The 24,733-nt window shown below is 52.6% G+C and overlaps 4 protein-coding genes across 15 annotated transcripts; 2 read left to right on the top strand and 2 right to left on the bottom strand.

The window, feature by feature from the left end:
* Positions 1-244: 244 nt before the first annotated feature.
* On the top strand, positions 245-5,447 carry DOK4 (docking protein 4). 3 transcript variants are annotated; one of them, XM_032447084.2, is made up of 9 exons: positions 305-400; positions 1,656-1,857; positions 2,658-2,765; positions 2,847-2,961; positions 3,035-3,154; positions 3,246-3,435; positions 3,846-3,984; positions 4,076-4,199; positions 4,271-5,447. In XM_032447084.2, exons 2-9 carry the CDS (start codon positions 1,792-1,794, stop codon positions 4,393-4,395), a joined length of 987 nt encoding a protein of 328 aa, XP_032302975.2. In that variant the 5' UTR covers positions 305-400; positions 1,656-1,791; the 3' UTR covers positions 4,396-5,447. The 3 variants fall into 3 exon arrangements, with proteins under 3 accessions (XP_085407873.1, XP_032302975.2, XP_015729242.2); XM_015873756.3 differs by having other exon boundaries at positions 340-400; positions 1,653-1,857; XM_085551747.1 differs by lacking the exon at positions 1,656-1,857 and having other exon boundaries at positions 245-400.
* Positions 5,448-6,181: 734 nt separating this feature from the next.
* Positions 6,182-13,084, bottom strand: POLR2C (RNA polymerase II subunit C). Of its 6 annotated transcripts, none has more exons than XR_014947743.1 (9): positions 12,973-13,084; positions 12,732-12,781; positions 12,287-12,355; positions 12,118-12,170; positions 11,867-11,995; positions 10,787-10,838; positions 10,461-10,660; positions 7,374-7,448; positions 6,182-6,676 (listed from the first exon to the last, which is right to left on the bottom strand). XR_014947743.1 is itself a non-coding variant. In XM_085551753.1 (9 exons), the coding sequence occupies exons 4-9, from the start codon at positions 12,101-12,103 to the stop codon at positions 6,532-6,534; spliced, it is 579 nt and encodes a 192-aa protein (XP_085407879.1). In that variant the 5' UTR covers positions 12,104-12,170; positions 12,287-12,355; positions 12,732-12,781; positions 12,973-13,084; the 3' UTR covers positions 6,182-6,531. The 6 variants fall into 6 exon arrangements, 5 of the variants coding, with proteins under 5 accessions (XP_085407879.1, XP_015729249.1, XP_085407880.1 ...); XM_085551753.1 differs by having other exon boundaries at positions 10,461-10,629; positions 12,095-12,170; XM_015873763.3 differs by having other exon boundaries at positions 10,461-10,629.
* A 100-nt stretch (positions 13,085-13,184) lies between these two features.
* On the bottom strand, positions 13,185-19,219 carry COQ9 (coenzyme Q9). 3 transcript variants are annotated; one of them, XM_015873757.3, is made up of 9 exons: positions 19,147-19,219; positions 18,628-18,805; positions 18,063-18,198; positions 17,585-17,727; positions 17,268-17,352; positions 15,998-16,102; positions 14,183-14,338; positions 13,819-13,872; positions 13,185-13,292 (listed from the first exon to the last, which is right to left on the bottom strand). In XM_015873757.3, exons 1-9 carry the CDS (start codon positions 19,208-19,210, stop codon positions 13,257-13,259), a joined length of 957 nt encoding a protein of 318 aa, XP_015729243.2. In that variant the 5' UTR covers positions 19,211-19,219; the 3' UTR covers positions 13,185-13,256. The 3 variants fall into 3 exon arrangements, with proteins under 3 accessions (XP_015729243.2, XP_085407875.1, XP_085407874.1); XM_085551749.1 differs by lacking the exon at positions 18,063-18,198; XM_085551748.1 differs by lacking the exon at positions 13,185-13,292 and having other exon boundaries at positions 13,662-13,872.
* Positions 19,220-19,251: 32 nt separating this feature from the next.
* On the top strand, positions 19,252-24,710 carry CIAPIN1 (cytokine induced apoptosis inhibitor 1). Of its 3 annotated transcripts, none has more exons than XM_015873760.2 (9): positions 19,252-19,281; positions 19,549-19,711; positions 20,483-20,635; positions 21,097-21,173; positions 21,547-21,715; positions 21,903-21,976; positions 22,263-22,378; positions 22,898-22,967; positions 23,518-24,710. In XM_015873760.2, exons 2-9 carry the CDS (start codon positions 19,555-19,557, stop codon positions 23,626-23,628), a joined length of 927 nt encoding a protein of 308 aa, XP_015729246.1. In that variant the 5' UTR covers positions 19,252-19,281; positions 19,549-19,554; the 3' UTR covers positions 23,629-24,710. The 3 variants fall into 3 exon arrangements, with proteins under 3 accessions (XP_015729246.1, XP_085407876.1, XP_085407877.1); XM_085551750.1 differs by having other exon boundaries at positions 19,261-19,339; XM_085551751.1 differs by having other exon boundaries at positions 19,261-19,349.
* The last annotated feature ends 23 nt before the right edge of the window (positions 24,711-24,733 follow it).

The following is a 24,733-nucleotide window of genomic DNA, read 5'->3' as shown; positions in this document are numbered from 1 at the left end:
CCCTGCAGCCCAGCTCGGAGCCGCAGAGGAGCTCAGACAGAATCTCATTAAACATTAACACAGCGATGAGCTCATGGCTTTGCCCTGCTCTTAATGGATGGGCTGAAGGCACCGGCGCTCGCTTCCTTTTTTAATGACCTTCGCTTGCAGCGAGCATCGATCCTTTCAGGGCAGGGGGGGGCACACGGCCTGTGTCCATGGGGTGACATGAGACCCCGCAGCCCACCGGGAGGGGACGGTCCGAACCCCGTGCCCGGTGATGTCCTGGCGGTGGGCCTGGTTTGGGGTTGGGGGCGTGGTTGGGGGTTGGGGGCGTGATTTAGGGTTGGGGGCGTGTCCTCGCGGCTGCCGTGCTCGCAGCGCCCAGCGCCGGGGCCGCCGCCTGCAGCGGTGGGGTCGGGTAAGGATGGGTGACACGTGTCGGGGGGCTGCGGGGGTCGCTGTGACCGGGGTCGGGGGGTCTGGGAGCGCAGCGTGGAGCCCCATAGCCGAGCATGCCTTGCCTGTTTCCTTGGTGACTGCTTACTGCTTTTACTGCTTTCCTCGGAGGTTTTTCCATCCCTGATGGGGGTGGTGGCCAGACCCCCCCCCCCCCGCATTCACCACGTGCGCCCCTTCCCCGGGTCCCCTCCATCCTCCCTTATCTCTGTCCCCTGCCCCCGCTCAGCGCTCAGTGACAGCTCAGAGCAATGGGGACCCTACAGGTGACCGCGGTGTGGGGGGTCAGGGCACTGCCATCCCCTTACCATCAATAGGACGGAGGCAGAGCTGAGCCCATCCTGTCCCATCACATCCCCTCCCATCTTATCATCTTATCCCATGCTACAGCCGATGGTGGTAGCACCGGGGATGTGTCCCATTGGTGAAGGTGTCCCTGCTCCATAGGCCGTGGCTATGGGGGAGCTGGGTGCACCCTGGCACCTTTTCTGCCTTTGCCAACAGTGTTTGTCTTCTGAGTAATGCTGTTGGTTTTTCATCTCCCTTTGAATTGCGCTCATTATTTACTGCCGAGGCTTCGGGTTGCAGTGCAAGAGGTTCTAACACGGAGCAGAGCTCAGGGTGCTGCAGGGACATGGGGATGTGGCTGGAGTTGGGGGCTTGGGGATGGGGCTCAGGGCTATGGCTGGGGCTCGGGTATGAGGCTTGGGGCTGGGACTCAGATATGGGGCTCAGTTATGGGATACAGGGCTGGGGCAGGGGGTCAGGAGTGGGATCGTGGGTCCCCTTTGGCATATGTGGGTACAACAGCCCGGGGGTATCGGGGCTGCTGCTCTGCCTGTGTGAAGGAGGAGGAGGAGGAGAGATGAAGGCTGGCACAGCACTGCCACCAAAGGTGGAGCTGAGCCAACATCGGTGCTTGTGAATGGGGCCGTGCGGCGGTGAATGGGGCTGTGTGGCAGTGAATGGCGCTGCTTTGGCCCCGTGCCCCCCTCGGAGGGGTTGGGGTGTTAACTCTGAGCCCTACTGATGGCACTGTGGTTGCTCACAGCCGCTCCGCTGCCCGGGAGGAAGGAGAGGAAGTGCAGGGGTTAACGCCGGACTGTTCCACTGCGATGGTTCAGGCAGCAGCGGAGGGAAGGGAGGAGGAGGAGGAGGAGAGACGGAGGAAGATGTCACTGTCTCCCGTCTATCTGTCGTTTCTCTTTCCCGAGAAGGGAACCCGTGGCAGTGGGGAGAGGATGGGGGACGCCGCTGAGACAAAGCCGGGGCGGAGGCGGCGGTGAAACGGGAGCGCAGGTGAAGGAGGGAGGAAGAGGAAGGAGGAGAAGGAGGGGGGGGCCGGGCTCCGCCATGGCTACGAATTTTAACGACATCATCAAGCAAGGCTACGTGAGGATGAAGAGCAGAAAGCTGGGGGTGAGTGAGTGGGGGCTGCAGGGGGTGGGGGGAGGGAGGGGGATGCTCCTTGGGTTCCAAATGCCGTGAGAGGCGACGTGGCCAGGGATCCATCCACGTTGCCTCTCACGGCATTCCGCGTCTCTGGCATTTTGGGTGAAAAAAAGCATTACTTTGGGTCTGCGTGCAGATGGGGGGGGAGGGGGCACTTGTTGCTTGCTGAGCCATCCCGCTGAGTGCCGTGCCTCGGTTTCCCTTTGCTCCCAGCAGCGCTATGGGGAGGGGGGGGGATGCCGCACAGCAGCTGCAAAATGGGGGGTACAGCCCCTACGGAGGGGGGAGTGGGGCCGGCCCCCCACCCACCTCCACTGCTCGGAGCATGCTGGGTAATTTCACGCTAATTAGGGAGAACAAAGAACGAATGTGGGGTGGGGGGGGGACACAGTGGTCTCATCACCCCCGCAGGGTTAGGGGATGGGGATGGGGTGGGGGCAGACAGTGGGACGGAGATGTGTGGGGTCTGTGAAGGCCCCAGGGGGCTGCATGCAGGGACACGGGGGCTGCCCAGAGCCCAGTGTCCTCTCCTGTCCCCAGGATGGTGGCAGGGGAGCGGTGGACCCCGTGGGCATCCATGACTCGGGGATGGGGAAACAAGGGATAGCAAGTGCCGCCCATACCTGGGGTTCCTCTGCTCTCAGGTGTGGAAATCCCATAGGGTTGGTGGGGAGGGCGGGGGGTTGGTTGGTGGAAATCCCATAGGGTTGGTGGGGACAGAGCTATTCTGCAGGGGAGGGGGATGCATGGCCCATCTCTGCCCACAGATCTACCGGCGGTGCTGGCTCGTCTTCCGCAAATCCTCCAGCAAAGGGCCCCAGCGCCTGGAGAAGTACCCAGATGAGAAGGCAGCGTGCCTGCGGGCCTGCCCCAAGGTGAGCAGCCACAGCCAGGGGGTGCCACGCATCCCATCCTACCCCCAACACCACCCCAGTGACACCGTGCCACCCCTCCAGGTGACCGAGATCAGCAACGTCAAGTGCATCACGCGGCTGCCCAAGGAGACCAAGAGGCAGGCGGTGGCCATTGTCTTCACTGACGACTCCACACGTACCTTCACCTGTGATTCGGGTACGGGGTGATGCTGCGGGCTGGGCCATGCTGGGCTATGGGACCCTGCTTTGCCACGCTGTGTGCCTTGCAGAGCTGGAGGCCGAGGAGTGGTACAAGGCGCTGTCGGTGGAGTGCTTGGGTGCCCGTCTCAATGATATCAGCCTGGGGGAGCCCGACCTGCTGGCGGCCGGCGTGCAGTGCGAGCAGATGGGTGAGCCACCGCAGCCATGCTGAGATTTGGGGCTTTTCTGCGTGTTTTTTTCTTTCCTGGTGAATTATTTTTTTATTCCTTTTTTTCCCAGACCGGTTCAACGTGTTCCTCCTCCCCTGCCCCAACCTGGACGTGTACGGCGAGTGCAAGCTGCAGATCACCCACGAAAACATCTACCTCTGGGACACGCACAACCCGCGCCTCAAGCTGCTCTCCTGGCCCCTCTGCTCCCTGCGCCGCTACGGCCGCGACGCCACGCGCTTCACCTTCGAGGCGGGACGGTGAGACGGGGCCGGGCACACCCAGCGTCCCCCCCAGGCCTGACGCCGGGCTGAGGGCCGCCATAGGGTGCCCCATAGCTGTAGGGCCGCTCCGGGCCCTTCCCGGGGCCACCCACGCGCCCAGCCCTGCAGGAGCCACGGGGGGAGCTGCTTAGGCTCCACCAGGCCTGGCTATATTAGGAACTTTCCTGCTAATTACCAGCTCCAGAGGGGAAGAAACATGATCTTTCCTTTCATCCCGGCCCTATGGCTTCCGCTGACTCACCATGCCCGACGCGAGGGGAGGGGGCGGCAGGGCCGGCTGTGGGATGATGCTGGCTGGGAAGGGCACCCGTGGGTGCTGGGGGGGGCTGTGCTATGGCCTGGCCCACCCCGTGCCATTATAACACCCCTCTGCTCCCACCCCATAGGATGTGTGATGCAGGAGAGGGCCTCTACACTTTCCAGACGCAGGAAGGGGAGCAGATCTACCAGCGCGTGCACAGCGCAACGCTGGCCATCGCCGAGCAGCACAAACGGGTCCTGCTGGAGATGGAGAAGAACGTCAGGGTGAGGCACAGCCCGTGGGATGGGGGGTCACCCGGGGCGGCTCGTGCCCTGCAGGGTGGGCTAATGTGTGTACCATGCTCCCCCCCCCCAGCTGCTGAACAAGGGCAGTGAGCCCTTCTCCTACCCCTGCACACCCACCACCATGCTGCCCCGCAGTGCGTACTGGCACCACATCACCGGCTCGCAGAACATGGCCGAGTCCTCCAGCTATGCCGGTGAGTGTCCCCAGGGCCCCGTGGGGGTCCCGCAGCCCCTCAGCCATCCCCACACTGTGCTCTGTCCCCAGGTGAGCCCTATGCAGGCGCTCAGGCCGGCTCGGACAATGACCTCCTGGACAGGTTCATCCTGCTGAAGCCAAAGCCCCCCGGCGGTGACCAACCCGAGATCAGGGAGCACACCTCGTCCCCATGATGGCGGGTGCTCCACGGCCCCTTCCTTCCTTTCCGGGGGTGTCCAGGCCCTGGGAAGCCGCAGAGCCCTTTGCAGCAGGGAGATGGTATCGGGGCAGCCTCCAGGCCCTGAAGCTCCAGGAGGTGACGGCCTCGCTGCTCTCAGTGACTTTGAGTATATATTGCGTATCCATATTATACAGTCAGATATTTCCTTCTCACGTGGACGCAAAGTTATCGCCCCCAAGGAGACCTCAGGAAGAGGAGATGCTCAAAGAGGTCTTTTGGCTCTTGGGCTGGGAGATGGAAACGAGGTGGGGGCAAAGAGATTCGGCCAGTTTCCTGCAGGTAGGAAGGAAGGACGGCACTGCTTGGCCATTGCAAAGAGCTCGGAACGCTGCAGGATTGGGATGTCTCAGAAGGAACTGGTTGTCCTTCCACACCAAGGCCTCGGGCTGGGATGGGGGCTGAGCTTTGTACCCCCACCCCACACACGTGCCACCACTGTGCCCATTTCCAGGGGCAACCCAGGCACTGATTGTGGCCAGTAGCAGCCGAGCGGTGGGAGCAGGTGAAAGACCTCGCACAGGGGAGCTGGGCTTAATGGACTGAACTGCAAAAGCAATTGATTTTCTAGTTCTCCTATTTATTGAACTCCTTTAGAAGGGCTATCTTTTTATTGCAGTACAACTCTCGGTGTTTCTTTCTCCTTTCGGTCTGGTTTGGTTGCTCAGTGGTTTGATTTCCTCTCTGAAAGCTCCAGGTGGGTGCTTTGGGAGCAGGGAGCATTGTGATGATGTGGGAACCTGTGGTCTGTGGCCTGTAAATACTGTGTGTTGGGTCTGTGTAGCTTGTGGATGGGGCTGGGGAGCTGCGGGTGCATATGGGTCCCTGGGCACTGGTCAGGGGTGTAACCTGCTCTTTTCCTGGCTGCACGCCTCAGCTGGAAAAGATTTCACATTTATGACCAAAAAATATTAGGGTTTTTTTTTCCTTCCTTCTTTCTTTTTTCTTTTCTTATTTTTTTTTTTTTAAAGGAATTGCTCAATGAATAAACAACCCTTATCCACCCTTCCTGTTTGTCTGTTCCATCCAAACGTGCTCGGGAAGTACATGTTGGAGTATCACATGCCAGAGAGCCAAAAAATGCTGAGCAGGGGAGATTTCCTCATGCTACAGGCAGCGTTTGGCTCCAAGCTTTGTTCTGCCTCCAGCGCCTGCAAGGACATTCCAAAGGAAGCCCTGCAAGAGCTGGGGAGGGAAGAGGGCCGTAGCAAGTCCTGCTCACACTCTCTCAGCAAAGCCAAGGAGCCTGTCCCACATCCTGGGTGCTGAGGAAGGGGAGAAGGGGTGACTGTGCAGCTCTTGGAGCCCTCTGGCCCCTGCTTTGGTTAAGCACAGAGCCAGCTCAGCCCCTGCGTGCTGCAAAGAGCTGCCAGCTGGGGGTTACCAGTGACAGACACTCCCCAGCCCCATGGCACACAGCACATGGGCAGAGTCTGCTCCAAAGGAGACCTTAAACACAGCTAAGTCTCCCTGGCCCACCCTCCCTCCTGTGATGTGGCTCTTAGCAGCCCAGCCTTGAACATCTGCTTTAAACATAGTCCTGTCCCTGGCAGTTCCAGCACTACCTGCTGCAGGGGTTCTGGCACCCTCAGATCACAGAGCTCAGTAGGTCAAGAGCAGCAATCAGCAGTTACAGAGCAACGCTCCCTCCAAAGCAGGCCTCATTAAGTTAATGTCTGTTGGAGGGAATTAAATGATGTGTTATCTCCTCCTGCAGCCCCAGATGAGCTTTCAGGGATGACTGAACACAGGCGTTAAGGCTTTATTCAGTACACTTAAGGAACAGACATACAAACAGGACAGGGTTGTGTAATTGAGGTACATGCTTCCCAGTCCCAAACACTACGCGACCGCAGTCCAAAACTCGGCTCAGAGACAAAGCCCATCCCCACCCAGCAAAGACTTTCCTCCTGCTTTACCCTACGTGTCATCATGGCTTTCTCTGGGAAGAGAAGTGCTGCTGACAAGCAGATCTGCACCAGGAGAAGCAGAGGGAGATGAGGAGACAATCCCTCAGCCCCGAGTGCAGCCAGGCAGAGGCAGGAACCTTCTGCATCACTCCTGCCTGGACAATCTCCTGCAAAGGGCCACCTCAGTTTATAGTGAGCACATCACTCTGGATCTCATGGCTCAGCTGGGTCTGGAGGTCACTCAGCTTCTTCTTCAGGCCAGACAGTGCAGAGAGAACGATGGTTTCGGGGCGCAAAGAGCCACAAGATTCCACGTTGTAATAAAACCTGAGGTTACAAGTCAGGGAGAAAGTTACCAAGTGTTCTGTGAGGAGGTACAAAACCAGAGAGCACCCACACAGCAGCTCTAACCCACCAGGACCCACTGCAGGGAGATCTGCTGGGAACCCCAGCCACCAGCACTGCTGAGCTCCCCTCTGGGCATGAGCCAGCACTGCCCTGCTACAACAGCAGCCACAGACTCCCATGGAGCTCATAGCAGCCCTCACGACCCTCCAAAATGCAAGAGCCCTTGTGAGGTTGTAAGGTTTTCTCTGCTCAGCTATGTGATGTGAAAGCTGCACGGGGAAGCTAAGACTGGCTGTCTGGCTGCAGGCACTCCTGCAATACATTATCACCTGGAAGAGAGGGCAGCAGCAGCAATCAGAGCATGAGAAACTCACGTGGGTGAATAATACTGCTGATGACATCAGTGTCTTCAGCATCACCCTAAGCCATCTCTCCAAGACACTTGACCAAATATTGCAGTGCCCTACCTGGTAACAGGAACTCTGAAGAGTCACCCAGAGGGCAAAACCTGCCAGGCCTGGGCACATCACCAGTTAATTGCAACTCCTGCCTTGCTTTCCAGGGAGCAGCAGCTCTCTGTGCGGATGCAGCACATCCAACTCACACCAACAGCAAACGCAGTGCACCCAGCTCCATCTCCCACCTCCCAGCAGTGGGAGCACATCCAGCTTCCTACCTCTCGGGCTTCCCATTGGGGTCGTATGGAGCCTGAGCATCCTCCTCATCGATCTCTGAGTATTCACTCTTGGGCCTGGAATCAGAGAGCAGGGAAGGTCAGCTTTGGATCAAATCATGGGAAAAAGGTTTGCATTAATGTAGCCCGTTCTATTTCCTCCACCTTGAGCAGCCTGAGAAGCCAGCATAGGAAACTCCATGCCCACCACAGTCTCCTGCCAGCCTCCCTCAGACCCAGTGAGACCAAGATCATCGTGTCCTGTCACCAGTGGTCCTCAATAAAACTGCATTTTCCAACTAAACCTTCCACCTGCAACAAATATATAGCATTCATGAGCCTTCATGTTACTTGCCACGCTGTCCATTACTGAAAACAGGGCAGAGACTGAACCTTGTTTCACCATGACGTCTGCTTTGAGAGTCCAGCTGCATTCCAGCACTCTGCCAGCAGCCTCAAAACTAAAACCAAAACAATAACTATCCTTGGATAGCAGAGACATCTGTCTCTGTATTGTCTTCACTAGAAGCAAGATGAACTTGGAAAGAAACCCATTATCATCAGGGAACACACAGCTCCAACAGCAATCACCACTTCTTTAGGTCCTTCTAACTTTGACACTAATTTTGTCAAGAATCTCTCCAGGGCTGTTTCCAGGTACTGCACACAACAGCAGGCTCATGAGGATGCAGCCCAGTCTGCCACCAGAGGAATCTGCATCAGCGCTGCCTTGGGCCACCCAGACATGTAACACCTCACCACAGAGGGATGCAGGTTCAGCCTGTCACTTCTTAACATCCAGCATTACAGAAATTAAACCAGAGAGTTTTTGTGGCTCCACAACGAAGCCTAAAATTATTTCAAATCCTGATTTGAAATTCCACATCACAGAGACGTTCCTGCTTCGCAACCACCCAGCCAACAGCCCAGACCATCAACCCAATTTCGGTGCAATTTACCTGCCATGATCCATTTGGCAACTACAAAACTCTCCAGTTCTGCCCCCAAAGTGATGGTGACAGAGGCCAGTCCCGCACACCAACACTTCTGATGTGCTCATGATAGAGATAATGCAGAGCTGCAACCTGCTGGCCCACCCCCACCCAGACTGACTGAACTGAACCATGGAGGTGTCCTACAGAGCCCATCAAAGCCAAGCTTTGGGGTTTGCTCCTTCCATCAGTGAAAACAGCCTGGGATTGCTGTGGGCAGATCTCAGAATCTGGGCAGAGTCCCTGTGACAGAAAACGCCTGGCAGACAGCTGGAGGTGGGGAATACAGGCTAAATGCTGCTCTCAGCAGCCCCTTTACTGAGAGCTGCCTTAGCAAGGGGCAACGTAATCAAAGCAATGGTGTGTAGGCTCAGAGCAGACAGTGAGGAAGAATGACAGGTATTTTTGGAGTCAAGCCTGGCAATGCGGGGCCTGGGCAGGAGGAAAGCCTGCTGAGCCCCTTCTGCTGCACAGCCTCTTGTCCAGCTGCAGCTCTGCTCAGGCTTCCGTTCCCCCCAGCTTCTGCAGTCCCTGCACCAAATTCTGCTCCTGCATCGAGGTCTTCCTGACCTTGTGCAGCTCTACCTGCTGCCCTGCAACCACAGCAGCTCATCTGCTGTCCCTCCTAGCTCCTGCTTGCCGCTGCCTTGGCTGAAGCACCCAGTGCCTTTCTGCTGCTGGCTCCAGCATGCTCAATGGCAGCATGTCTGCTGGATGGTCACTGCGACTTGAGTATGTACAAGAAAAAGCAATGCTTAGTGATCCAAATTATGCCCTGGGCTGAAATGACGTAACCAAACAATGGCTTGGTTTCAAAGGAACCCTTCAAGACCACCTAGTCCCATCCCTTTGCCTCAGAGCTGTACTGTTTTCTGCTTGGACACTGTGTTGACTGTAACTCTTTGAATGTGGCTATGCAGCCAAGTCCCTGTTTTCCTCAGCTTTCCCAGCTGAGGTAACTGTTGAGTCATGGCCTGAAACACTGATTGATCACCTGGGAAAAGGACCAGCTCAGCCCTGGGAGCACAGGTGAAGGCATTTCAGCTGCATGACAGGAAGGGGTGGAGCCTGGCTGCATCTCTCTTAGACCCCATTTAAGGGCTGACTGCCACTGGGGAAGGTTCTCTGGTTGGAGATCCTTCTTTTGTGGAGTTTCTACTCTGAGCCTGGACCTTCAGAGACAGGTGAGCATTTCTCATTCTGTCACATCCCCTATTGCACTGGTCCCTTCGCTGTTACATCTATCCCTATACACCTGTGCAGCATCTCTCTTTTCTTCCCAGTGTATGTGTCCCTGGTTCTGCTGCTTATGCAGTTCCTTCCTTTGACCAGGAGGTCCTTACTCAGCCACAGTGATTTCCTAACTTCCTTGCCTGATTTTTTTTATAAATGAGAATTAAGAGTTCTTGTGTCCTAACAAAAACAGCTCTGAAGAGCCATCGTCTCTCTTCTGCTCCTATATCTGTGAGGACAGTTTCTTGGGGGTCTCACCCATTTTTTTCCTTATAAAACTGCATCTCTGCTCTCCTAAAACTCAGGATCCTGTTTGTTTCTTTTTGCTTGGGATCACAAATTCCACAAGGGCACAATTAGCACAGCCCAGGCTGTCACTATTCCTGGTCTCTCCAATTAGTTCATCTGTGTTGGTGAATAACAGGTCCAGTAACTGCCAATTACTAATACCTCACATGCTTTTCTTGTGGCACAGGTTCTAATATGAGTGGGTGGATGGATCAGCTTTATGTGGCTGGTCTATCCGTTACTCAGGTGCTCTTCATTCTCCCTACACACAGCACCTGACTGCTGTGTAGGAGCTCTTCATGGGCTGGGGGAAACTAAGTGCCACCTGGGAAACTTTGTCAGGTCTTTTCTGACCAATGCAGCCTTAGTTTATCCCAGGGAGGTCAAAGGCAGTGAAAAAGAAATTAATAATACGGAGACACCCTATGTGATCATCACCCTAGCGATTAGGTTCAGCAGCCCCTGAGTGGCAGACTGAAGTTCTACAGCTGCTATTGTACTGGATACTGTAGGCTGGCCTTAAGGCTACCCCAAACATGGCCAGCCTGGCCATATGCTTTAGTCAACCATGACATACCACTCCTCTGGCTTGGGGTACACTGTGTGCCTCAGTGCGTTGTCTGGGTCGTACTCAAAGGCTACGCCTGCTGTGGGGTTCCACTTGGCGTGCTCCTTGCCAAAGCCCTTCTTGGCGTAGGCTCTCAGCTTCAGCTCCTGGCCCTTCCGCAGCTTCACAATCAGGATGTCTACAGAAAAGCACATGCTAGTGTGGGAAGGCTGATGAGAAGAAATGGATGTCAGCTCTAGGTTTACACAACTAGTAAACAAAGGATGAGTTCAGAGAGACTTAGAGGAAAACCCATTTCCTCCTGCAGTTCTTACTCCCTGCTGAATGCCACTTACCATCCTGCTCCACGTAGTCATTGGGGTCGTTGTCTCTGCTCCGAGATGTTACCTGCAGGACGACAAAAGGAAACCGATGAGAATGCCAGCCTCACAGATTGCATTACCTACTAAAATAAGACTGTGGAGCGCCGTTGCAGAATGACTTACAGCAACAAATGCAGTTCACCCTATTTAATGGAAATTGGGACTATTTAGACAACTGCAACTCAGTTTGTGATGTCCTGCTCCACCAGTCTGCTCTCTCCCACAGGATAGAGAGAGTCACAGCCTGTGCCCACTGCTGCTGTTTGGTTCTGCAGCAGTTCAGATTTGCCTGTGATACTGCTAGAAGAGGATGCATAGCACTCACACAACCAAAGCTGAAGCAAGAGACATCAACCTCTGTCTATTGCTTTAATTAGGCACTCTGGAACAAACTTCACCACCAGAAGCAGCTCCCGGGCTGTGGTGACCCCTGGATGTGGACTCGGAGCAAGGCCCCTCCAGCTGACAGCTTTTTCAAACATTCTCCACAAAGTCCCTTTGCATCTGCTCTGCTCTGGCTCTGCCAACCCTCCCCAAGGTGACTGGGCAAGAGCCATTTGGCAGCATTGCCCTGGCTCAGGCTCCTCACACCTTGCCATTCTGAGAGCCAAGAATCAGCAAGCTGGGGGCCTCTGGGCTCCTGCCAAGCTTTGTGAAGGGGCTGACCTTGCCAAAGCCCTGGCAGCAAGTGGGCAGGAGGATGCAGCAGCACAACAGGAGGACACGAATGCACCTGCTCCTGGTGTTCAAGGCAAGATGAATAGACTGCCTCACCCAGGAGATGAGGATGCAGGGTAAGGCTTTAAAAAGGCCATACTTGCTTAGATGTCATCAGACAGCAAGTGAAGAATGAGACAACAGAAGGACAATGGCACACAATGCTGTTTCTGCTAATATTCCTGCTTTGTGTTCCCATTATATTCTAAGTGAGGTTTTAAGGAAGTATGAAATGTCCCTGAAAGTCTGTTTTTGTCTATACCCCACACACCAGCCACCCCAGCCTCAATGGTAATGCAGGGATGGGGCATGCTGATAGATAGAGGTTGCACAGACCGGAATGACACGGGGGTTGTTGGAGATGAGGTCACGGGATGTGACGTGCCGAGTCTGGTCCTCATTGCAGCGGACATCAAGGGTGAACTCCACAGAGCACTCTGGGCAGAATTCATCGCATGTGCAGTCCTGGGACAGACAAGGGTCAAAGCCTTTATGTCAAAGTGCTCTCAGCAAGCATCTGTAGGACTTCCCATCAGATCAAGCACCCACCACCAAAACAAGCACCTGAGGCATTTTGCTTTACTCACTCTGGAATACTGCATCTTATCCACAATGTCATCGCTGGTGAGTGGGATGAGACCTGTGGAAGGAGGGCAGTGAGACACATCTGGGTGAGATGAGGGGGACGCAGAGGAACCGCAGCCTCGTGATAAAGGTATTCCAGCAGTCTGGAGACAACTTGTGCCCAGCACTCACCCAGTCTGTGGGCAATGAATTCATCGTGGAGCACTGAGGAGTTGGCATCTATCTGGACCCAGTCAATAGCTGCAAGGAAGCACAAAATGAGCTCAGAACAAGCTGGATGAGGGGGAACGGATCTAATCTAACAGAGGGGAGATTTAGATAAGATTTAAGAAATCCTTTACTCAAAGGCAACGAGACCCTTGTACTGCTGCCCTGAGAGGCTGAGGATGCTCCATCCCTGGAGGAGGCACTCAAGGCCAGGTTGAGGGGGATCATAGGCAGCCCGACTGGATAGAGGGCACCCAGCATATGGCAGGGATTGGAGCTCGTTGGAGCTCGATGTTCTTTAAGGCCCCCTCCAACCTAAGCCATTCTATGACAGCCGGCTGTGCGGGGCTGAAGGCAACACCGAGGGGAAAGCAGGAGGGGCCGGACAAGAGGACAAAGAAACCGATACCTATAATGGGCACCTCCGCTATGAACACCCTCCGGATGGAGTTGGCCACGCTGTAAAAACACCTCTGTTCAGTGCAGGAACCACGAGCAGCCCCAGCTCCCGCTGCCCCCTGCCCGGCTCCACCCGCCCGCGGCCTACCCCGGCCTAGGCCCTCCCCGCGCTCCCTTCGCCCCGCGGGGCCGTCCCGCTGTCCCCCCTCCCTTCAGCCGGTTCCGGGGCGGACCCCCCGGGTTCCGCTCACGCCAGGTCGGTGTTCTCGATGATGAACTTGACGTTCTCGTCCGTCAGCTCGGTGATGCGCACCGTGGGCTGGTTGGCGTACGGCATGGCCGCCCCCGGTGCCGCTCTGTTAGGCCGCAGCCGTGCCCCTCCCGCCGCTCTCGCGCGCCCCCTGCCGGCACGGAGGACCCGACCCACCCGCCCCGGTGCGGGACAAGCAGAGGAGAGGCGCGGTAACAGTGCGGGGCTTTATTGGTGCTGCGGGAAGGGAGCCCCGTTCTCGATCCGCCGTGCGGGGCTCCGTCCTCAGCGGCGCTGGTTCAGCCCGGTCAGGTTGGTGATCTGCGGGTACAGGGACATGGGGGGTGTCAGCAACGGGGGGAGCACAGCGGGGTGAGGGTGGTGATGCACAAAGGGCTGCACCCTCTGTAAGTGTAGAACCCTGAGTTGGAAGGGACTTGTGCTGATCACGGAGTGGAAGCGCTGATCCACAATGCACCACCCAGACCCTGTGTCTGTGATGGGAAATGTCCCATGCTTCCATCATAGCTGCGGGTGGGGGCTGGTTCAGATAGTGCCAATGAGCCCTGGTTTGTGCATCAGGCAGTGTGGCTTTGTGGTGGTAATCATGAGCTCATCCCAAAGCTCTGGGCTTCGTTTTATGCTGCGTTACAGCTTCCTTCGGCACAGAAAAGCAATCTGGGCCCAAACTACCCAGAAAATCATCTTTATGTGGATTTAAGCTAGGAAGAACTGTTTGCTTTTATGCTGGAATCTAAAGTCAGGAGGGAAGACACGCTAGTGTTAAGTGTGGAATGGAGCGCAGTAATTCTGCCCTCACAGCCTTGTTGGCTTCAGTATTACTTACAGTAACTGCAGCTCCCATCAGGCCCTGGGCGAGTGCTTTGCCAGTTGACTGTACCTATAGGAGACAGGAGATCAGCTTTCCTTTACACTTACATTGTGGGTGTAACCTGAACACAAAGATGCGATGCCAACAGATACGTGTTTGCTACAGGAAGGTGCTGATAGAAGCCAAGCACTGCAGACAAAGGCTACCCAAAGATAAGAAACAAGGGATTTCCTGCAAATACACAGCTCCTAATCACTCCAGCAATTCCTAATGCTGCACTGCCAGCCTCTAGTACAGCAGGGGTCTTCCATTAAGTGTGAGATGGAACAGCCAGCCTTGTCTGCACACATGTTGGTACATGGTGTGTAGCTGGTGTTACCTGCTCAGCTGCGCTGCCCATGTTCATGGCATCAGCTACTCTGTTCTCCAGGAAACGCCACGTGTCTTCAAAGTCAGGGGACGTGTCCTGCATCATCACCAGCTCCGTGGTGTTGTAGATGCCGGTGAGCACAGCACGACGGGTGTACCAGTTAAACTGCAAGGGCATGGATTGAGAGAGGTGAGCTGAGATCACAAAAGAGGCCCTGCAGAACTGCAAGGGAAAACAACACGCTGTCTCCTCACTATTGGGCTGCCTGGTTGGAGAAGCTGCTCAGTAAACAGCCCTGGGATGACACATTCCTTCCTGACAGAATGCAGCTCGTGGGCTGCCAGCCAGCACCGACATCTGACAGCACAGCTGCTCCTGGGGCACCAGGCAGAGATTGTGAGCACTGGGTATAAAACCACAGAATGCAATTGCCACCAGCTGCTTCTGGTTGCAAGTAGGCACCTACAGCAAACACAGCCAGCTGGTTGGCTGCACTGTGCAAAGGTTTATCCTTGCAAGCAGGAGATGTGACGCTCAGATCTGCTGGCTGTATTTAGAACTGAACTCCAAGTGCAGTTTGTACAAGGTATAAAAGTGTTGGAAAGGGACAAAGTGATGACAGAACTGTGTGAGGCATCACAGGGATGCACCTTTCCCAAATGCTATCACTGGAATACCAGTATTGCCTGCTCTGTCACTATGTCAGTGCGCTGCTGGCAGCAATGCTGTAGGATGTATTACAGCAATAGGTTGCAAAAATTCACAGGTAACTCCAGCTCCTCAGCTTTTCCAGTTGCTCCGGATTCACTGGCAGCCAAAATGGATATATGCTTTTAAAAACAGGTCTCCAACTTCATTTGCTGCTTCCTTCATTACAGCAATTATACGGGTACCTAGAAGAAACACCAGTTCTTCCATTCATGATTGCAATGAAGGAGGAAAATGGAAACACTCATTTAATCTCAAAAACAGTCAAGTTGAAAGCTCTGCTGCCTGCATCACAACTGGCCGACAAGGTGATGTGAGCTGTCACTGTTTGCAGCTGGATCTCCAATGCTTCTGAGACTGAACTCCTGCTCCTTGTGCAGCATCCCACACAAGCACTTCAGTGGGGAGACTCTGAGTCCTGATGACCTTCATGAGCCATAAGGGACCTGCAGTTCCTGATGCAATTGCAGCCTTTCAGGTTTTCTTTTTTCTAGATTATTCCTTTAATATATTTTTTTCTGTCCTCTTAATTATTTTCCACTGCAGTAACTTCTCTTTCATACTCAGATAAAAGAAGTTTATTAAAGTAGTTTGTTAAATGGTTCATGCAGCTTTTCCCTACATCTATATGGATTAAAATAACGTATTAATTGCTTCAAGTAAGGTAATAATTTCCTTTTATTCCCTGCCAGAAAGATGAAAGCTTTAATAAGCTACTGGTATTTTTAGATAGATTCTTTAAAGTTTTCAAGTCAAATCTGTCATTGCTGCTGTTGCTGGAAGAGGCAACTGTTGCTACCTGAATTGGATTGACTTCCTAGCCTTGAAGTCTCAACAGTTTGGTCTGTCTACCTCAAAAGGAGCATTGACTGATTGAAAGCAGGTCCTTTTAATTTGCACAACTCCCATTGGAAAGAATTCGCCCCGTTAGCTTCTATGTCTTGTTGAAAACTATCGTATGGCTTCTGAAGGCTTTGGGGGACTTCTGAAAGCATCTCCTTCATTCAAAAAATGGATTGTATCAAGAGAGACACAGCTCAATGCCTGGTTCTACTTGTTGTTTTCCTGAGGCACAGATAGGCAGAAGCAGCCTGTCTGCAAGGTGTAAGGACTTACATCTGTGGACTGGTCTCCAGCGTAGTGCCATATATCATCAATCATGCTGGTGAGGAGGTTGAGGCTTGAAGGGATGTTATGTGGGAGCAATAGGATGCTGACAGCCTGAGAAAGAAATACACAGATAAATGGAAGAGTCAAAGAGAGGATGACATTGCATGAAAACAGACCAATGTTTCTTTGCTGTGTTGTTTTCTTCTTGCTGCTGCTGACTTGCTTCCAGCTCCCAGTGAGACCTCCATGCTCTACTCACTGGCACCGGCCTTTCCAAGCAGCAAGACTTGCACAGAGCATACAGCGTGGCAGCTCAGCTCATGACTCGGCCTCTATGGGAGCCCAAGCTCCCTGCTCAACATAAATGCTTCTGTGTTGGCTCCATGAGCTGCCTCTCCAGGCACAGAAATGCAGCACAAGCAGAGATGACTCACCCCTGTGCTGTGTCCCTGTGGGGAAGGAGTCAAACCAAATTTGACTTTGAACTCAAACGAGCTATGAAGGGGCAGAACAGACAGCCGCAATGGCCTTCCTGAGCTCCTGCAGCCTTTGAAAATACTAACAACGCCCAGAGAGTCACAAACCACCCACGTCCTTCACCAAACTATGCTAATCTGTAACAAATAAAACATGAATCCTATCTTCTCTCTCTGCAAGGAGAGCTGAGTTCAGCCACCCAGAGGCCAGCAGTGACTCTGGACAAGAAAGGCCAACTATGCAGTGACCTTTGCAGCCCAAGATTGGGAACTTTATTTATTACTGTGGTTGCAATTCCTTTCTGATCTGGTGAAGAAAAACTTGAAACTTCTATATGAATTTTGAAGCATAGAGGCCTCCCAGTACACAGAGCTATCCTCAGGTTGTCAAGGGTTTGTCACCTGCAATGGCAAGCAGGCAGTTTCTTGCAACAAAGCAGTAGTTCTGCATTTACAATCACTGGATGATCCCAGTGCTGCTAGAACAATGCTACAGGGAGCCTGACATGGCAGTGACACTGTAAGTACAGCTAAGCAGACACATAAGTATTATTCCCTGGGGATCCCAGTTGGGTGGAGTGAAAAATGGAGAGGTCTGCCTTTCTGGAAAGGCAAGAAATGGTTGTTCTAAGGAGACTGCCTTCCTCCAGGGCTGCTGTCCTCTTGAAGGCCGTGAATCATTTGAAACCAGTGAGGGTTTCATTTACAACCTTGACCTATTCTGGTGGAGATTGCATTGAAGGCCACAGGGTATTTAAAAGGCACACACATAAATGATAATCTTGATATTCATTTTATACCTGTGGCCATTTCTCAATATATGGAATCACCATCCTCAGCCTGGCTTCCACAGCATCTCTCAGGAATTGATCCGTAGGCTTCTTCCTACAAAGCACAACCATATTAAACGCAGTTATCAACTTGAGAGACCAATCATTTTCCCACCTCAACAACAGAGATGCAAAGTATTATATAATCTGTGTGCTTGTAGTTCAACTCTCCATCTGGGAAAGGTGGTATTGTTTGGGTAAATGACATTCTTTACTTAAAAGTATCTAGTGTGTCTGGGATGGTGAGTGCCTGCCAAGGAAGATGTCTTTTCATACCCAATACTCACTCTGCATTGCCCTGCTGCACTTGATTTTGTTCCTCCTCCAGCAGCTCAGACAGCTTGGAATTGCACTGAGACACAAAGTGCAGGATCAATTCACTGCCATCATTGCGAAACATCCCTGCAGCAGCAGCAGAGAGTCCAAGAGTCTGCAGGGAGAAGAGGAGAAGCACAGACCAGGTCATACACTGTTAAACAAGATCCAGCTAGGAAATATGTTGTAGTTATTCTGCATGTGATATTATATGATTTTAAACAAAACAATACTGCATTAAGAAAGCTCTTTCTGTATCTGTGTTCCTCTCTTTAGGATCACTACATCATGTTTCAGTGTAATTCTGAGTGTTACCCTGTTGGGATTCATTCCTACCCAGTACTATCTGCTGACCAAGGTGCACGGCCCAAGAGTATGTGGGGGAAGCATGCAGGCCTGGCTCTCTTTGAACTTCAGTTCCATCTGGTTCTTTGCTTCTCTCCCACATACCTTGGCTCCCTCTGCAATGGCTTCAGCCGTCCAGCCATGTTCAGGCACAAACTCCAGCGCTGCTGTGAGGATTCGATGCTGCAGCTGTTCCTCGCTCTCATAGTCCTCTGACTCCTGGCCGCCCTGGCCAGTGGAACTATGAGAAGGCATTGGTATAGTGAGGGAACATCACCAACACACACAGCAACCTGGGCTGTGTGTGTGGACATGTCCCAGGGGTCTGCTCACAGCAGACATCTCACCTTCTCCTGTAAAATCCTCCCCAGAAAAGGGATTCCTAATGACCCTTCACCATTAGAGGAGAGGGAAATAGGGGAAGGCTCAATCCAGATGGAGACCAACTGGCCTCAGATAACCCACTTCATTAGGAAAAGAAACACAAAATAGCTGCTAAACTAGCTCTATTTTTCCCCAGCAGGGCCTTCAGTTACATGCATGACACCACAACTGCAGATTGACACAGAGATCCAGCAGTGAGGGCTGGTGCTCCCCCAGCTCTGTGATGGATGGTGGCACGACAACAGCTGCTCGAGGCCTCATTAACTCTACAGAGAGTGGCTGATACCTGGTGTGTGTGCTCTGGGCCTCCTGCTCTGGCTGTGGGTCTGTTTGCTGTGTGTCAAACTGCTGCTGGTAGGATGCTGCTGCTGATGGCGGCTCCTTCCTCTGCTCCTCAGACACTCTTCTCAGTGCAGCCGATGCATGGAGCCCCTGCTGGGGTTTGTACAGCTGGCACCTGAGTCCTGAAAGGGAAATTAATGCAGGGACGTGTCCCTCCATCATAAATAGAACCATAAACTCACACAGAACGGCTTAGATCTGAAGGGACCTTAAAGCTCACCCGGTTATAACCCCCCCCATCACCCCCGGTACCCACCGCCGCCCCTGCCACAAGCACCGGGAGACCCCTTAGTACCACAGCCCCCCCTGGCGGCACGGCCCTGCTGCCCTTCAGCTCACCTTGCCCCGCCCCGCTCCCAACCCACGCACGGTCACGCTCACGGTCACGGTCACGCTCGCGGCCCCACGCGGGCACGCGCCCCCTCCCCTCCCCTCCCCTCCCCCACCCTCCGCGCCCCCTCACCCGCGCGGCCCCGCCACAGCCTCCAGCCCGCACGCCTCAGCCCGCCTGCCGCCGCCGCCGCCATCTTGGAAGCGGGCAGCGGCGGTGACGTAAGGGGCGGTGCGTGATGACGTCAGAGCGGGACGAGGGCTAGAGGTGAGTGCGAGCTTCACTTCAGAGCTGGGTCGGCGGGTTGCGGCCTGTGGGTGGGGAGGTGAGCTCAGGTTGGCTTTTATTCCTCATTGATCTCACATAGAGCGCTTCTCTGGGGGGTTTTCAGCCCTTCTGAGCCACGGAGGTTCTGTAGGTTCAGGCCGGCTGGGCGGCGCTGAAGCCTCAGGCTGTGGCTCACATGGGCTATAGGCACGGTGTTGGTGCGGTTCTCGTTCCTTTCTGACCCCACAGTCTGTTCCTCACCCCCAGGTGGACATGGGGGAGCACGGCATCACCTCGGGGCAGCGCGTGGCCGTCATCTGGGACAGCTCCTCGCCCGTGGAAGCACTGAAGGGGTTGGTGGATGCCGTCCAGGCCTCGGTGGGAGCTGACAGCCGTGTGTCTGTGGAGAACGTCGACCAGTTGTGTCAGTGTAAGAACCAGCTCAGTGTTTCATTATCTGCCTTAAAATGAGAAGGAGCGGCTGCTTTCTGAGCTTTCTTGTGCCCTGGTTTGTAAGTCAGACAGCACCCGTGGTGCTACAATGAAATACAGTGAAACCAGATGTATTCTCTGCTCGTGCTTCTTACAACTGGTGTCTTCAGCCGGTTGGCTTGAGTGCTGCCCAGTTTTGGGCCTCTCACTCCAAGAAAGATGTGGAGGTGTGTCCAGAGAAGGGAATGGAGTTGTGAGGGGTCTGAGCCCAGAGCTTTGGGAGCAGCTGAGGGAATGGGATGGGTCATTTGGAGATGAGGAGCTCATGGCTCTGCAGCTTCTCAGAGGAGGATGTGGAAGGGAAGGAGCCAGCCTCTCTCCCAGGTAACAGTGATAAGATGAAAGGTCATTCCTTTGAGCTGTACCAGGGCAGGTTCAGGTTGGTTATTAGGAAAAAGGCAACTTCTCAGAGCAGGGATTCACTGGCACAGGTTCCATGGAGGTGGCTGAGTCACCATCCCTGGAGGTGTTCAAGAAACGTGGGCATGTAATACTTGGGGACATGGTTAGTGGGCAGTGTTGGTGGCAGGTAGACAGCTGGACTAGTTCATCTTAGAGGTCCTTTCCAACCTTAATGATTCTGTGATTCAGTTACCACTGTTATACAGAGATACAAGAGATGAAGGGAGAGATAGAAATGATTATTAAGCAAAGAATTATGAGTGTATACATACATAAAATTGTACTGTCTTCATCTCTCTCTCTGCAGCAGCTCACAGGGAGTCCAGTTTTGATGTGATTCTCTCTGGCATGGTACCAGGCAGCACAGTGCAGCACAGCGCAGAGGTACTGGCAGAAATAGCTCGGATACTTAAGCCTGGGGGTCGTGTCCTCCTGAAAGAACCCGTGGTTACAGAATCAGGTAAGAGAATCTGCATCAGCCGTGATTTCCTGGCAGCCAAGAAATTCCTGTGAGAATTAGGCTGAAATGAAAGGCAGCAGGAAGCAGTGTCTAATAGTTTTGCCTACCAGAGCAAGGCTCTGGAGTATTATAGTTTTGAATATAACAATCATTTAGCAGTTCAGGTTTTAATAAATTCATGGGTTGTTCACTGCAATACGTGAAAGTGTTTGGGGGATTTTGTTGTTTTGTGGTTTTGGTGTATGTTTCTGAAGCTAGAACCAACATTTCCACTATTCCAATGAACAAATTGCTCTGTTTTGTTCCTGCTTTTACTGGAGAAGGCCCATTTTAGAGCTGTGGTTTCCATGCTTCTTTGCAGAGATCTCTTGCTTTTCCAGGTTTCAAGTGCCATGCCTGTTTTTCAGTCACTACCATCCTTGTTCTTCCCTCTTGCTATGTCCTGCTTTTGTGTCTTCCAGAAAACAACAGCAGAATCAAGACAGCAGCCAAACTCCCTGCAGCTCTGACTCTCTCTGGGCTGGTGGAGGTGAAGGAGGTATGTTTGTACTCACTGCTTTCAGAACTCTCTCCTGCTCTTACCTAAAAGTAGATGAGGACTTGATGGACAGCAAACTGTTTAGCTGCCCTGGTGCACTGTGAATGTTCATGGATGCTGTCTGCCAGTCTTTTCTTACTGCAAATGTGGTGTTATTCTGTAGGGTTGAAGATAGGAGGGAACCTGTCTTCTGTCATGCCTAGTGGTTCACACCACACTGATCAGCCCTTTGTGCTGCACTGCAGCTGGGACTGACTCCTCCTCTGTTCTGAGGGATAAGCCAGACACAACTGATTATCTGTGTTCACAGTAGTGGATGGGGCATTGAAATAAGGTGGCTCAGTGTGAGATAACTGAAGGTCTTGCATTCCAGCTGCAAAAGGAACCTCTGACCGCAGAGGAGGCCCAGTCAGTCCGAGAGCATTTGGGCTACCAAGGCAATGATCTTCTCATTGTTCAGATAGAAGGCAGGAAACCCAATTTTGAAGTGGGATCTTCAAGTCAACTCAAACTATCCTTTGCCAAGAAAACAAGTCCTTCAGGTAAAGCATGGTTTATGCTGTATGTAGGAATTGCCCTCCTCTGAAGTGACCAGCATCCCTGTGGTAGGGAGTGCTGCATAAATACCTGTGAAGTGATGCTTTCTAAAGTTGTTTGAGCTCTGCTTGCTGGAAATAGATGGAGCAGTGACTGTGGTACCTACTGTTCCTTATTTTATTTTGGATGCAGGAAAACCCTCGGTGGACCCAGCTACTGCTAAGCTATGGACACTGTCTGCCAATGATATGAATGACGAAGAGATGGTATCCATTTTTATTTGTGAGACTTGGCTGTCATTCCTTCTCTCTTCTTTTCTACTCTAACTAGTTTCAGTCATTCCTCTTGGGAAGCTTTACAACTTAAGAAGTAGAAAAGCATCCCCAGGGCAAAATTTCTCAGGTGCTGTTTGAGGTGTTGGGTGCCCACAGGTGTGGTGAGAGTTGAGGGAAAGGTATTGTTGAGAGGGAGTGTTTCTGTGCATGTAACAGCAATGTCATTCCCTACTAATGAGTCTGTCTGTTGTGTGTTTTCTTTCATGGTTTATTCCAGGATCTTTTGGACTCTGATGAGCTGCTGGATTCAGAGGATTTGAAAAAGCCAGATCCAGCTTCTCTCAGAGCTCCGTCCTGCAAAGAAAAGGGCAAAAAGAAAGCCTGCAAGAACTGGTCAGTGTTGAGATTAGCATGTCCGTGTACCTCTTAGCTCATAGCAATGAAACCTTAGAGGTGGATGTTTTTGAAATAGATTGTGGGAAAGCATCATTCACTTGGTTCGTGTCCTTCCCTTATCTTGGCTATTTGAATGCAAATCCAAACACAGTGAGAACTGGCTATCTGTGCCAGAACTGCTGCAAACTGCCATGGTGGTATGAGCAGCAGCCTTCTCAGAGGTAGCTGCACAGTTTGTGCAGCCTTCACTCAAATCCTGTTCCCACTGCTTTTAAGGAGGAATGGTTTACGTGGCAAATTGCTTTAGAGTCACTTGCTTCAGCTGGAGGAGTGTGCTTCAATACTTGGTTTGCAAACTGTGCTATTGGAGAACAAAGTGCAGAGCATGAGAGTCCCAGGGCCAGCTGTGTTGTGTGACTGAGTGAGGGCTTGTTGCATGAGAGAAGTTTTGGAATGAAGATTATAACTCATAGCTTTTAATCAGAACGACGCAAGTGACTTCTTTGTTTTCTACAGCACATGTGGCCTGGCTGAAGAGCTGGAACAGGAGAAGAAGAGCTCGCAGCCCAAATCTGCCTGTGGAAATGTAAATAGTTGTTATGTTTGTGTATTGTGGTTTGCAGGGGTGCAGTTTGTGTCTGAGAACCGACTGCAGCAGTCCTACTGCTTACTTTAAAAGCTTACTGCTTTTCAAATACTGCCTGCTTTGCAGAGCTTCTGGCTTTACCATCTCGTCTCTTAGAACAGCCCACATGCTCTGCACTAGTTTGCTGTGTGCTGACAGTGCTAGTGCCACCTTGACATGAGTCAGAGTAGACAGTGACCCTGTGCTTCACTTGCTCCGTGGGGAAGGTCACCTTATGGGAGTACAGTTAGGGAGCTGCCAAAGCCAGCACACAGCAGAGCTGCCCTTCTGCAGGGCTGGAAACTTGGTTCCTTTGTGTGAGTGCAGTGCCCTGCACCAGATCCATTACCTGCTAAACAAGCATGTGCCCAGAGGAGGTGGAAGGGAAGTGCTTTCTGTGCTGGCATATGCTGAGGAGCAGGTCATTTCTCTAGGTGGGAAAAGCATTTAATAGGAAGAGAGAACTGAGAGTTGCCATGATGACAAGAAGTGTTTTTCTGTCTCTTGGCAGTGCTACCTGGGGGATGCATTCCGCTGTGCCAGTTGCCCTTACTTGGGGATGCCTGCCTTCAAGCCTGGAGAGAAGATCCTGCTGAAAGAGAACCAGCTGCACGATGCCTAAAAAGTCATCTCTGAATGTCCTGAAAGGGACCTCTCTGCTTTTCCAGCTTTTCCATCAGCCTGAGATGCAGAGGTGGTTCTTACAGTTCTCCTCATCTGCTCAAATTCCTGCTCTCCAGCCAATACTCGTGGGGAGGGACACTGTGGGGTGGGGAGTGACACTGCTGTGAGCTCATCACATGTAATCAACTTTGAGCTTAGTGATAATCAGTGGTGGCCAGTGGTCTTGTATGTATTAGACTTCTTAATGCTAAGCCTCATAGCTGCCTTCACTCAATACTGAGACGCTGGCCATCCCAGCCTGTCCCACCAGCAGAGGGAAGTGGAATTGTGTCAGACTGACCTTGTGTGCGGTGGTAAGAGCCTCACCAGTGCTTCCCCAAGCCCACATTGCTCCTTACCCTTATTTTACATTGTGTTAACAGCTGTGGCTCAGCCCTCAGAGTGACATTGGGCTCCTTCTATTTTGGAAGTCTGAACCTGGAATTCTTTACTAGGTGAAGGTTACTCAGCAGCTCCTATTGCAGGTCCGGAGCAGCCAGTACTCTTTGCTGTGTACTCCTTGGAAATTCATCAGGTGGGTCAGAGTTTACCATATGTTTTGAGGCTGTCACCCCCCCCTCCATCACCTGTTTTGAATGACAAAGATTCATTCCCACTGAGGTAGATAACTGCTGCCCTTAAGGCAGGGAGAAAATTAACCTTGTCCTCCCCCATCTCTTACCAACAAAAATACAAGGGCAGTCTGAGACCCATCCCCTCTCTTGCTGGTTATCAAGTGAGTTACCCGCAGTGTCCAATACAGAACATAGCAATAACTTAATTTCTGGTTGATACTGACTACTCTGTATTTATTTATGTTCTTAATGCTACTGAAGCATCCTTGCAGGTGCAGGATGAGGGAGCTGCTGGTGCTCTGTGCCAGGCTTGCTTCTCACCCAGGGAAGGAGAGGAGGAAAACACAACGTGCTCTGCAGGACACGACTTCTTGTTGTTGTCCTTCCTCAGTTGCGCAATAAACTCACGTAGGGATCTAGGATGAAAAGCTGTTCTGTTCTTAAAATAAACGTGACCAATAATCAAGCATTTGTGTTAGAACTGGTATT

Source organism: Coturnix japonica, chromosome 6 (assembly GCF_054131305.1).
Source record: "Coturnix japonica strain WE chromosome 6, WE-NBRP24, whole genome shotgun sequence".
In the NCBI taxonomy this organism is placed as follows: Eukaryota; Metazoa; Chordata; class Aves; order Galliformes; family Phasianidae; genus Coturnix; species Coturnix japonica.
This window is presented reverse-complemented; position numbering and strand designations above follow the sequence as displayed.

Coding starts and splice junctions, on each gene's coding strand:
- DOK4 (XM_085551747.1), top strand. CDS start 260: ATGTCCTGGCGGTGGGCCTGGTTTGGGGTTGGGGGCGTGGTTGGGGGT. Junction 2,962..3,034: donor TACCTTCACCTGTGATTCGG/GTACGGGGTGAT, acceptor TGTGCCTTGCAG/AGCTGGAGGCCGAGGAGTGG. Junction 3,985..4,075: donor AGATGGAGAAGAACGTCAGG/GTGAGGCACAGC, acceptor CCCCCCCCCCAG/CTGCTGAACAAGGGCAGTGA.
- CIAPIN1 (XM_015873760.2), top strand. CDS start 19,555: ATGGGGGAGCACGGCATCACCTCGGGGCAGCGCGTGGCCGTCATCTGG. Junction 19,712..20,482: donor CGTCGACCAGTTGTGTCAGT/GTAAGAACCAGC, acceptor CTCTCTCTGCAG/CAGCTCACAGGGAGTCCAGT. Junction 21,716..21,902: donor CAAGAAAACAAGTCCTTCAG/GTAAAGCATGGT, acceptor TTTTGGATGCAG/GAAAACCCTCGGTGGACCCA.
- POLR2C (XM_015873763.3), bottom strand. CDS start 13,058: ATGCCGTACGCCAACCAGCCCACGGTGCGCATCACCGAGCTGACGGAC. Junction 10,839..11,866: donor ACAACCCCCGTGTCATTCCG/GTCTGTGCAACC, acceptor GTCGTCCTGCAG/GTAACATCTCGGAGCAGAGA. Junction 7,449..10,460: donor TACCCCAAGCCAGAGGAGTG/GTATGTCATGGT, acceptor CTCTGATTCCAG/GCCCAAGAGTGAATACTCAG.
- COQ9 (XM_085551748.1), bottom strand. CDS start 19,210: ATGGCGGCGGCGGCGGCAGGCGGGCTGAGGCGTGCGGGCTGGAGGCTG. Junction 16,103..17,267: donor ATATTGAGAAATGGCCACAG/GTATAAAATGAA, acceptor TTTCTTTCTCAG/GCTGTCAGCATCCTATTGCT. Junction 13,873..14,182: donor TGGGCAGCGCAGCTGAGCAG/GTAACACCAGCT, acceptor TGTCTCCTATAG/GTACAGTCAACTGGCAAAGC.